The sequence below is a fragment of the Brienomyrus brachyistius genome, chromosome 17 (assembly GCF_023856365.1).
Source record: "Brienomyrus brachyistius isolate T26 chromosome 17, BBRACH_0.4, whole genome shotgun sequence".
Classification (NCBI taxonomy): domain Eukaryota; kingdom Metazoa; phylum Chordata; class Actinopteri; order Osteoglossiformes; family Mormyridae; genus Brienomyrus; species Brienomyrus brachyistius.
Window position 1 is genome coordinate 21,909,585 of NC_064549.1, and position 17,537 is coordinate 21,927,121.

At 45.1% G+C, this 17,537-nt stretch overlaps 3 protein-coding genes across 4 annotated transcripts; 1 reads left to right on the forward strand and 2 right to left on the reverse strand.

The window, feature by feature from the left end:
* Positions 1-212: 212 nt before the first annotated feature.
* On the reverse strand, positions 213-2,682 carry LOC125711596 (transcription cofactor HES-6-like). The gene is made up of 4 exons (XM_048980671.1): positions 2,332-2,682; positions 2,138-2,224; positions 1,928-2,009; positions 213-1,794 (listed from the first exon to the last, which is right to left on the reverse strand). Exons 1-4 carry the CDS (start codon positions 2,410-2,412, stop codon positions 1,352-1,354), a joined length of 693 nt encoding a protein of 230 aa, XP_048836628.1. The 5' UTR covers positions 2,413-2,682; the 3' UTR covers positions 213-1,351.
* Positions 2,683-5,293: 2,611 nt separating this feature from the next.
* On the forward strand, positions 5,294-17,344 carry cab39 (calcium binding protein 39). Of its 2 annotated transcripts, none has more exons than XM_048980556.1 (9): positions 5,294-5,392; positions 13,971-14,127; positions 14,544-14,708; positions 15,147-15,265; positions 15,377-15,545; positions 16,020-16,079; positions 16,315-16,380; positions 16,569-16,712; positions 17,127-17,344. In XM_048980556.1, the coding sequence occupies exons 1-9, from the start codon at positions 5,385-5,387 to the stop codon at positions 17,313-17,315; spliced, it is 1,077 nt and encodes a 358-aa protein (XP_048836513.1). In that variant the 5' UTR covers positions 5,294-5,384; the 3' UTR covers positions 17,316-17,344. The 2 variants fall into 2 exon arrangements, with proteins under 2 accessions (XP_048836513.1, XP_048836514.1); XM_048980557.1 differs by lacking the exon at positions 5,294-5,392 and adding an exon at positions 11,134-11,393.
* her8.2 (hairy-related 8.2) lies at positions 5,956-7,716 on the reverse strand. Its single transcript, XM_048980564.1, has 4 exons — positions 7,358-7,716; positions 7,124-7,219; positions 6,930-7,008; positions 5,956-6,662 (listed from the first exon to the last, which is right to left on the reverse strand). Exons 1-4 carry the CDS (start codon positions 7,418-7,420, stop codon positions 6,265-6,267), a joined length of 636 nt encoding a protein of 211 aa, XP_048836521.1. The 5' UTR covers positions 7,421-7,716; the 3' UTR covers positions 5,956-6,264.
* Positions 17,345-17,537: the final 193 nt, after the last annotated feature.

Genomic DNA, 17,537 nt, shown 5'->3' on the forward strand with positions numbered 1-17,537 from the left:
ACTGCCTGATCCCAAAAACCAGTTTTATTAACTGGTTGTCGGTATTTGTTTTTATATGCAGCACATTTCGTCAATTTTGAAACAAATATTATAATACACCGAGAACTTGTGCTCAGGTGTACTAGAGCGTTTTTAGTTACTCACGTACAAAGCATAGGCTACTATGTTCTGTAAAGGTAAAACCAAAATGACAAGACCAATTTAAGCCAGATTGCAACTGTCAGGCGTAAAATTAATGCCTTTTGTGTCAAAACCAATACCTTTGTATGATGTACATTTACTTTTTTTCTCTCGTTTCGATGTGGTTGCTTGTGAAATTAAGTAACAGCAGATTAAAGACTCAGCATTCGGACGTCATTTTCACCTTTCATGGTTCAAAGCCGTGTGTGACCCCACACCGAACAATCACCCTCTTTGAAGAAAAGGCGACACTTCGGCGCTTTTTAGGAAAGGAAATTGTGGCCCGTCTACAGTGTGATGAAAGCGAGGACGGGGAGCAACATAAACGGTTTTCAATAATGTATGTTTCTGATTTTGATGATACTGGTCTGTACCTGATCAGTCGATGGAGCAGGGAGGGCGATACATTTTGATTTTTTTTCCACAGCATAGATGGTCATTCAAGAGTAATCTGAGTCTATAGATAACAACTGGTAAATACTGTTCGTGTTTATTTGACAAATGATGGTGGATGAAAACGGTATAACAAGAAAATGATTCACCATGCTCCAGAACATTCGCGAATTGGTGAAAAAATGCCGCACAGATGTGGGCCTACTTGGGATAGAATTACCTTAAGAAGTACGAATTAACAAATCTGCAGTATGACTAGAATCTAATCACGTATATCTCAATTAAATTAGTTTATTAATACATTTTAGACCAAGTCACTAGACATACAGAAAATACACGATCGACCTATTAGCGGCACCCGCAATTAATGTCTATCAAAAATAACTTCTATTTCTAGTTAGTAACGTACCTATACCTTCACTGAAGGCAGAGACACACATCTGCTGAGCGTAAAATAGTTCATAACACATTCTGCCGATAATATGAGAGAACCGTGAATGCTTAACTTTCTGTGTATTTAACTGTAAGTTTGTAGTTCAGTGGAAATCCAAGTTCTTGGGAACGGTTAAAATTGCCTTAATTTGGTAACTTATTTGGGCCTACAAAACGGACAGCCATCGGGTAACAGTCCTGACGGGAACAGTGCTGGAAGCTGCTTTCCCAAATCACTTCCGTCAATCTCATATAACATGTTAGTGTAAGTTTCGAATAACATCCAACTGAAAAACATGAACGTAGTTCACACTTCTCGGTACAAATTGTGGTCCTGGATGGATTCCTACCACGGTCTCCATATAGATTTAAAATACGCCGTCGTGGGTTGGACTGCATGGTCTTCTGAGGAACTATGACTGTGCTCCACATCGGTTTCATCTAGGTCTGAATAGAAGTCGTCGCTGGATGTAGTGGATGGTGCCGGGGAGAAGGCGGGGGTGACTTCGCGTGTACCCCCTACTGTGGCCAAAGTGACACCACTCCCATTGCCGGTAGGCAAAGTGCCGTTGCTGATGCTGTCGGATGCATCCGACATTAAATCCACAAGCATGTCCTGGAAATTGTCTTCATTTAGAGGCATGCATTCCAGGAGATGATTCAGGAGCTCCGCGGCGACCGTAGGGTCGATGCCCGGGCAGCTGGACACGTACATGTGCACCTCATGCATACATTGGATGTAACCGGCTGCAAAGCGCTCGCTCGCCTCGCGATTCATAGTGTCAGCGTCTGTCAAAACACACATGGAGGAAGTCAAGTACAGCCGCCCGCATAACTGGGGAAAAGCATCCTTATCACGCTTTATATGTCTCAGGTGCCTGGATTCGGTAATATTACCCAAGAAAAAGATTACAAAACCTACCTTGGGATCGATTTCTGAGGACATGTTCAACTCGTTTCACAGTCATTTCAAGCACCTCTGCGTTCTCCATTTTAGATTGTAACTGTGGGAAGCATGTTGGTGATGTGATTGTTAAATCCAAAAAAAAATGCAGATGTGGTTAAAATTCGCCCCTACAAAAGACAAATAACTTTACAGATGAATAGGTGTTGACGTTAAGTGAAAACTTACATCAGTGTCAGACAGCAGAATCCTGAGTTCTTGCAAGCTTTCGTTAATTCGTGCCCGTCTCTTCTTCTCTACCAAAGGTTTTCTTGCCTGTCGAAAGGGAGGGTGATGCACACGGTAAAATAGCAAATTATATCGCGGGGTTCAGTTTAAAGAGACTGGGCCGAGTCTCCTACGGGTACAGTCCCTGTCATTACCTTTCTGTCTCCTTTAATCCCGTAGTATTCTTCCTCAACGGCGCTACATTCAGCTTTGTTAGCTCGGAAGACAGGGGCCATGTTAGTTGTAACCCAGGCAAAGAAGAAAGCGGTGTTTGTAATCCACAGTTAAGGTTGGAATTCTCGGGGGCAGCTGGCAGGCGTACGCAATAGAGCCCCCCCAGCAAATAGTCCAGCGAATAGCACGGCTTAGACAGAATACGCTGTTAGTACCTTCAGCTTGTAGGTGGTATTTATACGGTCAGATTTACATATCAATAAAAGGTTTGGCCACATTATTCAAGAAACACCAGGGCGCATCCAGTTTTAGCCAATCAACGCACAGCGCATTGTCTTTACAGCGGTTGTAGTTGCGGCTTGCAGCACGAACGGGAGGGAGGGGGGGTTAGTTCACCGGCAAAAGTGACATTTCGCATGCAGCGTCTTACTGGGTGAAATTCAAGTTAAGTCACTTTGTCATTTCACACGCACGAAACAAAACTGTATTTCTGCCGAGCATCAGTCAGATATAACAAAGGACAGCTGAACAATAAACACTGAACAATAAATACTGGATACGTAAACTAAATCAGAACAATTCATGTGCGATTTGTTATGCGGCAATTCGTCTAAATTCTTTACTTATTCCAATTATCTCAAAATATCAATTATGTATCAAAGCTGAATTCTATCTTAACACGTTTATAATAAGCAGTTTATATCATATGGTTTGTTTTTCTTTAAGTGGTAGAGTAACTCCAGGCGCACTACTAAAGCAACTTTAACGCAATTTAATTTAAATTGTCATTGGTAGATGTTTAATGTTACGTTAACAGAAACGCCATACACCCATGCCTACATGACAAGAATGATCTTTGCTAGCTTGATTCGAAAGTACATCAGGCTAAAACAAATCTTTGTTGCGTATTTACATCTGATTGTTACACCACCGCTATGATCGTCTGTAGATACGAAGTCCAATATCCAGTACGTTTTTTGCCATTATAAAAGATTTTCTTTTAAGTAGTAAATCATTGGATTTTTCTGATGCAGTTATTGGTACAATGCAACAAGTTCTAAGCCCAAAACAAATGCATATGAAACGACCTGAAATGTACTGGAATTCTATTTGAAAAGCCACCAGGGAGTTTTTTTTTTCAACTCCGAATTATCTTTGCATTGGTGCCAAAGAGACTATGCAACTGAAATTACGGGATAAATTAGAGGGGATTCTGCGTTTTATCCTTTTATGCTTTTTGTTGTTCCCCTTTATTTGACTCTCGAGGGGACTTGCCCGCGAGGTCCCCTGAATGTAATGCGATGCCGACAGTTGGCAGCTGCAAGCTGCAGCCCCTCAGACTAAATGAATTTAATCGGGGCACCGACGGCCGGTCCCCAAAGAAAGTGACAGGTGTTGGCTCGCGCTTCATTTGTTCTCGACCTTTCGGACCCCCCCCCCCCCCCCTCTGATTTGCTTGCGGCTGCATATTTAAGTATTTAAACATAGCATAATCACAGCCAGTTTAAGCTTTTTCGGGTAAAGGGAATATTTATAAACATGTCTGAAAATGGTTAATATGTTTTGAATGGGTTATTTGAGTGATGTTTAGTCTGCTAAGACGCGAAGAGCCACACGCGTTTAGCTAGACTGTTAGAACAAGGTCGTGTATTAGGTTACAGCACTCTTTGCAGGTAATATAAGTAGATCATACGCGTTTACGTTCTAAATTTCCGTTTGTGCCACAGGTTCACAATAATGGGGTAGTAAAACAGATTCCAGCATAAAAGCACTGTTCCTGGCCTTTGAAATGGAAGACTTTGGCACCTCGTCATCGTCCCGCTCCTTGCCTCCCCGGTTTATCCGCACGCTGCCTTTGAAAAGCAGCTCATACTTAAGTCGCCTATAGTCTCTTTGATTTTTACAGTACTTTTTTTGTGAAGCGGCAGCAGTCGTTTTTGCCCCCGTCGACTTATTCATTTCATGTTTATTGATTGCACATTTAATATACCTTCGTTTACACCACGGGCGTCGCCGCCATGAAATCTGATGGGGACGTGTCCCCCACGCATCTCATAATTATTCGTTTGGACCCCCCCACATTTAACATAAAATATTAATTTTATGCCAGTGTATCCCCCCCCCCCCCCCACACACACACATTCAAAATGCTTCTGACGCCCTTGGTTTACACATAAACTCCAGAGAGTCTAGAGAAATCTTCGAATAAGATGTAAACTGAGGTGAGCATTACGTGGTAATCATGTTCGTGAAGTACAATAGTTCATGACGGGCATATTACGAATACAATACTTACTTTATTTATTGCCCTTTTTGGAACAATTCATAATTTCCACAATCTCTCCCTCTCTCTCTCTCTCTCTCTCTCTCACACACACACACACACACACACACACACTCACACACACACACACACACACACACAGATAGATAGATAGATACATTACGTGATACATTATGTTATAAGAAGCTGGGGTGGGGAGGGGGTTCTTTTTGAGATTCATTTATATCCATGAGATATAAAAAACTGAGAAAAAATAATTATTTTTATTGCTAGCCGGGTATAATGTGGGCAGAACGTAAATTTGGAGGGTAAGACTAAATGGACAGGGTGTCCGGATTCAAGCTCAGTTAGCGCCTCGATTCAGCAATTATGGCATCATTCTTCAAATATACCTCAACGATATATATATAGCCTAATGTGTTTCTGTGTGCGTTGCATTGTTTAAAGAGTCTGTATCATTACACAAGTAATGAAAAAAGCCTACACCCTCACTGTTTAAATTAAACATTACTGAAAAGTGTTGCTGAATGAAGAACCGGATGTTGCCTGCGGTAGAGGAAACTTTCGCTTTTTGATGTTGATATCAGTGATATATTGACAGACATTACGCATTTCTCCCTGTGACCTCTAGTTGGCTCCTCAAAAATAACTTCACAGCCTGTTTCTTTTGTCGTGCACACAACTGGACAGTGAGGGCAATACATTTAAGGGCTTCGCTTAATTTTGCGTCGTCGGGACCCTGCATGTGCCATGAATCGGTAAGTTTCGGGTCCTTGTCTATAAGTCTTGCTCTCCGTTATACCTGTTGATTGGTCCACGTTATGAAGGAAAAGCAGTCAGAAACTTGAATGACATGTAAACATAACCGCCTGTGATTTCTGATGAAACATCTGCATAAATGTCATACAGATGTAATTTTATGTTGGGATAGTGTAATGCTCATAACGTTATATGATGTGTTGGATGAAACGCCACATCGCTTTGCATTTTGTTGGAATGGAGTTGTCTTGAAACATGGGAACTAATTCGAAAAAGCATTTTTTTTCTGTTTGGAAACGCCACCGATGTGACAATGTGAATGTATTTCGGGAGTAGGGCTTTGTTTTAGTATATTTAATAAACTGTGATATTTGGGGAAAAACTTAAAAACATTTCATTTATGTTAATATTTTAACCAGAATTGCCTGGCATTCATACTTAGTTATATTTGCGTGATATGTTCCCAAAATATATGAATGTTACTCTATGTTTGGATAGTCAAACAGGTGAGGGGGTGTAATGCAGATCTTCACAGAGTAGTTTAAACCTGGTGAGCAACGTGTGGATTAAATATTCATTTTATTATTATTGGGTTAATACGTTTACATACAAAAGAGAGGAAATAATCTAAAGCGAGTATTCATTATTAAATAAATTAAGAGTTAATACAATAAATAGCTGAATAATAGCCTTCTACAATGCAGGCTACAAGAAGTTTACTTCTGTGGAAGTACTGAGGTCTGCAGCACATCTATTCTGGAACAGGACTGCCCCACAAGTGCTCTGAGAAGCATATCTATAAGATACATAAGGAAAAGAGTCTACACGCAGATCAAAAACAAAACCAGAGGGCTGCCTCCGTTTGCCCCCGTCACCACGGCCGCCACATGTCAAGTGTGGCTATGTGCTGATTGTTAAATAGCTGGTTGCCCGGTAACAGGAGCGCCTTATCGCGGGTGCCCGTGCTCTGCTGGGCACGCTCTGCCTGGACCTTGGCTGCAGCCCCGCTGAACACACGGCTCGAGGGCACCGCAGGGCCAGCGCTGCAGCTTTCCTGCGTTTGCTGAGCAGGCGGGGGCCCTGACGTCAGGGCGGGCTGGGTATCCTCGGTAGCACGCGGGAGCGACTTGAGCAGGTGGTTGAGCAGACGAGAGCCTAGTGTTTTATCCATCCACTCACAGGTTAGCAGTAGATTGTGAACCTCGTGCATACACTGGATATAGCCCGTGCTGTATTTCTGCTGGGCCTCTAACCCTATGGTGGAGTCAGCTGTAATAAAAAGAGGGGTTGGACATGAGTCACGGCTCTAGGCCTATAGGTCGCTATTAAGACGGAAGATCATCTTCAAGATGATCTCGAGAAACGCGTGTAAAAGAAATGAATGGAGAGCCGGTTTATCTTCATTGTGTTGTAAAAGATGCGTGTATACTGCCCCCTGCAGTCCAAAATAAGAACGGCTCTTAAATAAACATCTTCGCTTTTGCTCAAATTTGCTTGCCCTAGTACTTATTTTTTAAGTTTTGAGTATACACTTACCGGCGAATTTGTTGCTCTGAATATTCTGCAGATGCTTCACTGTCATTTCAAGAATGTCAGCCTTCTCCAGTTTAGATTGCTGCCATGAAATACACGAATATTTTGCTAAAAGAAATACTTTTATAGAGTACCACACAGTACAGTTACTTAACTAGTTTATATCCCGAAGTATAGTCTTATCGTCTCATACTTACATCTAGTCGGAAAGCGCCGACCACGGTTTCTTTCAGCTGATCGAGACAATTATTTATTCTTTCTCGTCTTTTTCTTTCAATTAGTGGCTTTCTCAGCTAAAATCGAAACATATACCAAATCAGCCGCAGGCATCAACAAAACTAGCATTAGGAACTGCATATCATCCTGACACCTCTTGCTATCAGGACTAATCCAACGAGATTACTTTATATTTTTCTTAAAGCTCTTTGTACCTTTCTCTCTTCTTTAGCGCTCGACAATTTCTCCACGTTGTGGGTCACGGCGGTGGCCGTCATCTCCCTAGCTTGGTGGATATGAACCGCGACTTTCCCCTGTTCTCTCTTGGAGCGGATTCTGTCTCGTCTTTAAGGCCTCCGCGCTCTGCTCTCCTCTTATTTATAAGGGCAGGATTAGCATGTGAATGTGGGAGCTCTTTGGCTGAGGTATTTTCCCACACATGGGGTCGATCCCAGTGGCCCGCTCCCATCAGTCAAGACTGACAGGTCACTGCTTCTTTTCAATAGCTGCGCTGCCCGCCCGATAAAGAGAAAAAGCGACAGATGTCCAGCCTGGAAATGTGCACCCTAGTGAAACCTTCTGTTTCGCTATTAGGGCGCGTCACGTGGTCCGCGGCGCGCGGAGCGCTGGCCCAGCGTTCCCAGGCACTAACAAGAGTCTGCTATTACTGGCGTTACACTGGGGACGGCACGGCCCTTTCATTCTCAATGAATCGGGACAGCATTACCGGAGAAAAGGCGAAACCTATCCCCCGAGGTCTCGCAGAATACGTTCTAACGCCCATTCTCCTTGGACTTTTTTTTCCCCTGGACGGTGTCGGTTATTGTTTTACCTAGTGTCGGTGTCCTGACGTATTGGAAACAGTGTAATGAGATTATAACGCATTATAACCTTCCATATTGTTTCTTTTTTTTGGCAAGTGTTCATTTCAAAATAACCATAATATCGAACCCCTGTGCTCAGGATAAGTGGTTGGAAGATGGTTGGTTGGATGGATTGAAAAACAACAAATGCCAATGCGTGTGCAATGTCATTCAAGTAGACCCACAATCCTGATTTGTTCCTGAATAAAACATAGAGCCAGCAATACTATACAAATACTCAAAACAGTGCTCGGGGGAAAAATGTTCATAACTTCTGTCTTAAAATGTAATTAATCGTAATGACTAATAACTGAAAACTAATTTTTGGGTTGTTGGGAAAAATATCTCGATTATTTTTCAGCGTATAGGGGCGCAATCACTGAAAATCTGGAACATCTGTTATATGTTTTTTTTTCGTCCCTTCTTCAATGGAGGGGGCAGATGTCCCGCTCGCTGGTCGCCGCTTTTGGGATTCATGGCAGCAGGTCTGTTTGACTTGAGACACGCGACTGCCAGGCGAATGCCGGGACGTGGGAAACTGCGCCGGACAAAAGGCGAGCATTCAGCTCCATTTAATCGCCATGAAGAATGTAATAACTCACAAAGAATCGGTGCAGGCTACCTCTGCAACTTCTCCAAGAGGAAGTGCCCAGAGGAGCGTTTCGACAGGTGCAAGCGACTGGTGTGAGGTGACAGGTGCTGACATCATAATGCCAACATGTGTGGCCGGCTGCCTGACGATGTTTTTGACTGTATATGGATTACAGCGTTCACTGGAATTTTTTTGCAGTTTTAAAATAATTAAAATAATTAACCCAGTCTTGCTGAATATTCAAGAGCTCAGAGTAGGCGTATTTGACACAGGGCTAATCATAATCGGAATCAGTTTTATTAGCCAAGAGTACATGCATACGAAGAATTTGGCGTGGTGTAGGCGATTTGCTCCTCATACACACAGAACACAAAAGCTAAAAAACTAAAGGTAAACTAAATTTAGCTAAAACAAAATTTAGGGAAATGTGATAAGGATAAGTTATAAATACAAGCATGAAAATTATGTATTGTAAATAAATATAATGTATATACATTATTTAGTTATTAAATGGTTGTTCGGGCTGTGGTATTATTATAGACATAATAATTCGACATTTCACTTTTAATATAAGATTCGTAGCGGTCGTCCTGAGGTAAAAAAAAAACATGATTATTTGATCTTTCGCGTCTATTATTTCTTGAAGGCAGGTTAAACGTAGGCCGACTTGTCATTTGCCTAAAAGTGATTTTACAATCAATCCACGAGACGACCGATGGGTAGCCGAAACTGCACGTGCGGCACTGCTGTACTTATTCAGGAAATTGGTCCCCTCTTTAAAAAGAGAAAACATCTGTAAATCTGAATTTAAGGACGAATGATGCTAGTCCCTTTTGTCCGAAATTCCCCGAGGCTTAACGTATTCGCCGAATGTGGCGAGTGTTTGAAGAACTAAAGAGCTTCATGGGGAGTGAAGGGGCTCGCTCAGTACAATGAGCCCTGCACAATGCTTAGAAAGACATCTGGCCACGCGACCTGCGTGCCGTCAGGCGCCGCCTTTTTAATCAGCGGCAGCAGACGGCAGCACATTAATACTGGGCAAGTGTCCCGCACTGGCATAGAAAGTGAAGGAAAAAAGCGGCCGTGAAACGGTGACAAGTCAGTCAGACCTGCCACGGTCGCCTCACAAATTTCTACCGCCTTACTGTTTTGAGCGAACTTCAGTAAGCGGATTTTCCATATAGAAATTAGTATCTATACTTCGACACGATCGAAGGAATGTTGTGCGTATGTAACAGGGCCTACTAGCAAATTGTATTTGCGTTAAATCCATAGCATACCAGGTGAGGCACGCTGGGAAATACAAATAACTTGTTTTAGACTAATATCACTGCATAGGTTTGCGAAGCACTCAGAGCAGAGGATTATGTCACCCCAAAGGCCGAATTACAGTTTCTCTGGTAGCTGGTTTGGAGTTCTTTAGAGGTATTGTAGGGAGGATTTAAGGATTCTGCGCTCATCTGCCCCACCATCTGGCCACGCGTCTCCAAATCAGAATTAGCGTGGGAATGACAACACCACAAAGGGCTTTTTTCACTTACCCTTTCAGCGGACACTGCGGCATTCCAGACCCAGTTTACTAATTAGAATTATTTCTATTCTTGTGAACGGCGGACTTGGTTCCCGAGAAATAAGCCTGTATTCCATTTTAAAGGCCGCCATCGTTAGGCATAGTTTAGTACGCTATTACCACAAGTCGTGCCGCATTATTAAACCACATTTAGTCCATGGACTGATACGGCGGAGATGCATTTCAAAATTCCCGTTAACTTTTATTTATCTTTTATCCATTTCGTGTTATAATATTATCAGTACTGTTCTGATCCAAATTGCGAAATAATATTTTAAAAATAATAAATTACAGAAATAATCCATTCTAAAACAAATCCTTTCAAGTCAGCGTTATGTAACTGCACCATACATTGCGTTACAAATTTATGTAGGTCAAAGGTTAGGCGATATTTTGTTTACTTGCTCAACGGGAGTGACAATAGGCCGGTGCAGTGAAACACACGAGCGCCCTCTTGCGTCGTTGGTAGGATAGCGCACATTGCATTTAATACATTTACCGGATGCGAAACTCCTCATATTGCGCTTCCACTCCGCAGCGGACGGACTTTCACTGAGTAACAATGTAACACTTTACTGTCTTTAAATCAGATTCAAAGACACACGTGTCATGAATGTATCACCATCGCAGTGATACAAGGCGCTTAAATGCAAAACACTAAATGAAAATTAAAATAACAAAAACACACCGCGCTTTAGTGGGGGAGTAAAATGATGAAGTTCTGTTTAATCTTCATTACGACTTTGTATTTCTTGCACATGAAAATTTTAATGTAAGGGGCATAGCATTTTTGCAATGCATTATTTTGTTTTTATTTTCATTAATGTCAATGACGGTTATGAGAATTGGAGAAACACACTAATGGCAGCGAGGCCGGAAACGATTCTGCCTGAGAGGAAGGCAATGGGGCAATCGGGCTTTTATGCAAGGCTGAGACGTTCGTCCGCGGAGAGGCGCTGTAGACCCGGCTGCCCGCCTGCCTGCCGACGAAGCGGAAACGGAAAAAAACACAGAGACTCACGGAGAGACACGGAGATCCCGGAGCCCGAACGCAGCGGCGACGACGCGGGGCGCTGGGAGTACAGAGCGCCGTATAGGCGGCGGAAAGAAGCGGAACGAGAGCGACAGCCCGGTGGCGCCTTCCACCTCCAACTGGAATATTTAATATCAGTAACAAGAGGACAGGAACGGCGATAATAACACGGCGAGGCGGGCGTGTTGGCAAGGTTTGTGGTAGAGCCGTGGGCGCACGACGCAGGCTGCGCGCACGGAAGCTCCCCGGGCCTCGGGAGACTGGGAAGCTGCAAAGTAAAATAAAAAGAACAAAATACGGGCTCGGCTGCTAAAGGCTTAGCATGCATGCATGCTTTTGCCAGGTCTACGCAGCCCTGCAAGGCATGCAGGCTAAGCCCTTAGCACCAAAGCCATTATATCGTCCTTTTCATTTCACTTTGCAGCTTATCCCGGTCGGCCGCTGCGATTGTTCCAGTGAGGCGGCGTTCGTCGCTTTGTTATCGAGTTGTGTACATCTGAGTTAACGGGGAAGCGGTTTGAAAGGTTCGGTCCTTTAGTCAGCACGATTATCCGGGGATATGGATACGATTCTGGTTAGTGATGAGCCGAAGAAGCGGTGCGCCTTCCCGAAGGCCCGGTCCGGAGATCCGGAGCGCTTGCCCATTTTGCCTCCGCTTGTTTCGGCCGGTGTTTAGTACCCTCACGCCCTTCGTCGCTTCTCGCGTTTATTTAATGTGTTTTTCCGTAGTGTCGTTTCAAGGCCGGATCTGAGACCGATGGAAGCGCTTCGAACCTCTCTCCCATGCTATTGCATGGCGTTATGGCTTTAGACGGTTAGGCAGTATTTTAGCATTATTGAGGGGCATGGCTTGATCGGGGTCTCTCCTGATGGGCTGTTCAGTGTCTCCTGTTACAGGCTGCTTCGGTGCCCGTAGGTACGTGAGCCCTGGTCGGGGTGTGACGGAATTAATGTGATCGGTCTGCCCATTCATTCACACTACAGGACGGTCCTGATCCGGACACGAGGGAGAGTCCCCTACATAGCTGCCCTGACCGCGCGCGCGCGCGTGTGTGTGTGTGTGTGTGTGTGAGAGAGAGAGAGATAAAGAGAGAGAGAGAGAGCCCCAGCTCTGTGTCAGGCCGCCTTTCAGCGCTCAATCGGCCACTCAAGGTCCGTGTTGAAACGGCGCCTGACAGCAGCTGTTGGCAAACGAGGTGTTCAGTTTGTACAGAGCCCGGTTTGTCTTCTACGCATTTATATCCGCTTCTAAACATGTAGATAGGAAGAGTGGGAGGGTCACAGACAGCATGAGGTTGTGCCAAAGTTTCAGAGAAACATGTTGGGAAGCAGGTGATCTTTGGCTGTGAACAGAATGACGGGAATCTGAGGAATGCTTATCTGCAGTGCCTTTGGCCTGGCCTCAGTCACTGCACCTGTATGGGTTGTGGGGCTGGAGCTTTTGGGGGAGGTTCTGGTTGGCTGGGGTCAAGGATAGCTGTTCTTAGTTGGGGGGCCGGAAAGGTTGAACCCTGGGGAGGTACATTGAGATACAACTGGTCTAGTCCACAGAAGGGAGGAAGTGCTGCTTGATGCCAGAGTTTGGCCTGACGCGCCAGACGCAGGTAGTAACTTGGTTGCCTGCTGAGGATAAAATGAATGTGAGGTATTGCTGTTAAGGGGCTTAACTCTGCAGGGAAATTATCAAGCATAAATCACAGTGCAAAGCTATGCTGTTCGCTGCTGTGTGTCTGATGACCAGCTCTTGGGCAGCTCTGGGATTCTCCTCTGTGTTCTGTGGACCAGCATTGTGAGATCAGGTGGCTCTTCAGTGTGTGTCTCATGGTCCTGGGTTTTAGTCCAGGCCACAGCTTGTTATAAACCCATCTTTGTTTTTTTTTTTTTTTTTTTTTTTTTGGGGGGGGGTCAGCTCACCATTTTTGTCTCGATCCCCCTGAATAATAATTTCTCTAAATCCATTTAGCGATTTCTCCCAGATTTTCGTGTACGTGTCGTACCCTCGGCATGGTACATTGTGGTGATCCCTCCTCGGCAAATTCAAACATGGAGGAGTGAAACCCCCCCCCACCCCCCCACCCAATTAGGGGTCAAATCGTGGAGTCGCCCCTGGTCCAGGCAAGGCGTGTAAAACTCTAAGTGCTGTGTAACTGCTTAATGCTGTAACCTCATGATTCCATAATAATGTATATGTGGTGACGTTGAGTGAAACAGGTTTTCCGTTCACTCATTCGCCCCGTCGCGGCTCAGCTTTCCCACAGTGTTGCACAGCTTGACTTTAGTTGCTCCTCGAGTGACGTTTTGCGGGTGACACCCACGAGCCGTTTAATGACTCCGAGTGGAATATTAACTTGCTTTGTTGGATTAAGTCTCCTGGTCGTTCCTGTTTCAGTGACCCGGAGCTAAAATCAGGAAAACGTGACAAACGACTTTGAAACCCAGGATGTCTCGCAGTTTTATCCTGAAGCCGTGACCCGCCTTTCGAATTAAAGAAAAATGAAATGTTTGTCACTTTGCAGAGAAGTTGTACCTGAGGGTGTTTGTGCATTGCCGTGTGTGACAGGGTGTTGGTGACCTCGTGCTGAGTTATGAGTTATGATTTGAAAAATCTCATGACCAGTGGCCTGTACTTTGATTTACTGGCTTAAATCTGACAAGTAAATCCGACTGCATGTGTTGGATGCAGAATCCTTTGCTTCTCCAGCAGCCTCTGTCCGTTTTTTTTAAATGAGCCGCGTGGGCATTCCTGATCCGGGCATTCCTGTGCCCGCAGGTGGACAGGTGCCCTTCCACTACTCGTGCTACGAGCCCCAGCCATGCCGTTCCCTTTTGGCAAGTCCCACAAGTCCCCGGCGGACATCGTGAGGAACCTTAAGGACAGCATGTCCATGCTGGAAAAGCAGGACATCTCCGACAAGAAGGCGGAGAAGGTAAGACGTCCGAGGCACCTTGATGTCAGACACTGGCGTAGGAGGAGGAAGCGGCATTTATCAGGAATGCTGGTGCGGCTTTTGCAAAAGACTGTGTTTCTGCTATCAGGTGATGGTAACAAATCCAGACCAAGCTGTTGTTTTAGCCAACCAGTTGAATATAAAGAGTCACAGAGTACTCAAACGGTTGGTTCACACAAAATCTTGGTCTGGATTTGTACTCTCTGGACCTGAAATCTCCACCTCTGTGTCCAGCAGATTTCGTGGTGCTGGTCATTGAGGGCACGTAATGTTTTACTTTTTTGAAGCTGGGCTGTATTTTTAGACCGAGGAATTAATTGCGACGCTTCCAGAACCTTCTGAGAGACGAGTTCTGCTGTCTCTCGGTCTCCCCCTGATGTGGCCCGTCTGCGCAGGCCACCGAGGAGGTGTCCAAGAACCTGGTGGCCATGAAGGAGATCCTGTACGGCACCAACGAGAAGGAGCCGCAGACGGAGGCAGTAGCGCAGTTGGCGCAGGAGCTGTACAACAGCGGGCTGCTGAGCACGCTCATCGCTGACCTGCAGCTCATCGACTTCGAGGTGAGCCCCCACTCCACCGTGCAAATCGGCGACACCTGAGCCTGCAGCCTACGGCCCTGATACCCACCCCAACGTGCTTGTCTGCTCCTGACTGAGAGCAACGAGTTAAAGAAGAATCATAATTGAACGTAAATAAGCATAACCATTTAACAGGCTCCACAGGTCTAGCGACACCTCCTGCTATTTTTGTTTTCTTATTCTGTAGAGAAGGGAGCGCAGGAACAAAGGCCGGACTTTTCAATGGGTGACGTGTCGTCTGTAGAGCTTTAATCAAAACGCAGAGCCTGCAGGCTTTGCTTCTTAGTTTTCAGAAAATAGCCACCCGAACAGGTGGACGAATCTGCACCGTGTGGCGTTTGTGTTGTGTGCGTGATGTAGGTCGTGCACCAGTTCCACTCATTCTGATCCCCTTCTCCTTTGTTTTGTGTTATGAAACAGGGCAAAAAGGACGTGGCTCAGATCTTTAACAATATTCTCCGCCGGCAAATCGGGACGAGGACTCCTACAGTGGAATACATCTGCACGCAGCAGAACATACTGTTTATGTTGTTAAAAGGGTGCGTATCTCCAGCAGCCCGCCACCTTCCCGATCAGCACAATCGCAGTGATCACTAATAACCATCGGCGACTCATTTTCACTCTTTTTTTTTTTTTTTGCGCATCTGTAGGTACGAGTCTCCGGAAATCGCGCTGAACTGCGGCATCATGCTGAGGGAGTGCGTCCGGCACGAGCCGCTGGCCAAAATCATCCTGTGGTCCGAGCAGTTCCATGACTTCTTCAGATACGTGGAGATGTCCACGTTTGACATAGCCTCGGACGCATTCGCCACCTTTAAGGTGAGTCCCTAGCAGTGTCACACACGTGTTCAGGAAATACAGCAGAATTCTCATGCCACAGATGGGGGGGGTGGGGTTACAAGGGGGAAGGACAAACAGCAGTGCAGTTCAAACCAGTATGGGACAAGACATGCAATATCAGAGTACAACACTGATGACAAATAGGTAATGCAATATGGCATATGAGGTAACTTTGTGGGATGCGAAAGTAATATCGTATAAAGTGCTGGGAAAACAGCTGGATTTTAATCATCTCTAAGCTTCTGGCGTGAGTGTGTTGAGCTGTGTGTTGCACGGGGGGCTGAATTCTGCCTCTTAAGCCTGAATTTCTCAACAGAAGCTTGTGAACACTGAAGGACACAGATTCATTGCCCTTTTTCTGTGCTGCAAGCTGGCGACTTGGGGGGGGGGTCTCGCGCCCTGCTTGTTTTGTGACACCCCGCCTGCAGACAGTGTCCACTTTCTGTCCCGCAGGACCTGCTCACGAGACACAAGCTGCTGAGCGCCGACTTTCTGGAGCAGCATTATGACAAAGTGAGTTACGGGCTCTCGCGTGATTCGCACACACGCTTCCGGTGGCGGGGATGGCTGACAGCTGTAATTACAGAAGAAAGGCAGCAGAATGACTACAGTGCCTCTCTATGACATCCCTGCAACAATGGCTGTGCCATTCTCTGGTGATAAATTACCGGTTTGTTCTGTTTTATTTAGGATGAAAACAAACATCTTAGTCTGACAGGCCCTCATTGTATCTCTCTCTCCCTCCCAGTTCTTTAGCGAATATGAAAAGTTACTCCATTCAGAAAACTATGTGACTAAAAGGCAGTCTCTGAAGGTAAGCACTGCACCCGGGTCCCCATTACTGTAGGCACTGCTGGTGCCAGATAAATGTGGGCAGAATGCTTACGCTGCCCCCTAGTGGACATTGGGAATATTTTAGTTCCCGTTTCCTCCTGATTAACTTTGCTTTGCCTTGAATTTCTGAGCTGTGATTGATTATTTTGTGTCCTTGTGCCGTCTCAGCTGCTTGGGGAGCTTCTGTTAGACCGACACAACTTCACTATCATGACAAAGTACATCAGCAAACCAGAAAACCTCAAGTTAATGATGAACCTCTTACGCGACAAGAGTCGTAATATCCAGTTTGAGGCCTTCCACGTGTTTAAGGTACTCGCTCACACAGCATGGCTTTTAAGGCCCAGTATCTGCACAGTTTAGCCTCCGATTGGAAGGTCTGTGGAACATGGGAGAAGTTTTTATTTCAAGTCCTTGTGACATCAATACATCGTTACTATTAGCAACGGGCTAATGAAAGTGTAGATATGGATGTTCCCAAAAAAATTAAAAATTGAAATTAAAATCTATTGCTTTTGGATCATTTCATCAGATCTGCTTCTGCCTATAAGGTGTCAGATTGTTGATAACATCTTGAATTCAATTTGAATTGAATCGAATTCAATTCAAATTCAAATTCAAGGAGTTTTGGGATTTGTGGTACTATTTTTACTTGTACAGTTTAGCTGTGGTATTATCAGCCTTGTGTACATTTGTTTTTAAATAGCACCGCTTTCCTATGTCCAGGTTTTTGTTGCCAATCCCAACAAGACTCAGCCCATCCTGGACATTTTGCTGAAGAACCAGACAAAACTCATCGAGTTTCTCAGCAAGTTCCAGAACGACAGGACCGAGGACGAGCAGTTCAATGACGAGAAGACCTACTTGGTGAAGCAGATCAGGGATCTGAAGAGGCCAGTGCCACAGGAGGCTTGACGTGCCTGGGGGGGGTGGGGTGGGGCGTGGTGGGGTGGGGGTCGGCACGCTGATGGCACCCTGAGAATCGTATAACCATCAGACCCCTCAGCAGAAACTGTCCTGGGACTGAGGACGTCGTTTTGTCAGCTCACAGGGAAGCGTTACTGGTCGTCTGCTGTTTGGTTCTCTTCCCCCCGATATTACTGTCGTTTTCGTTCTGTTTCTCCTTAAAGAAATGCG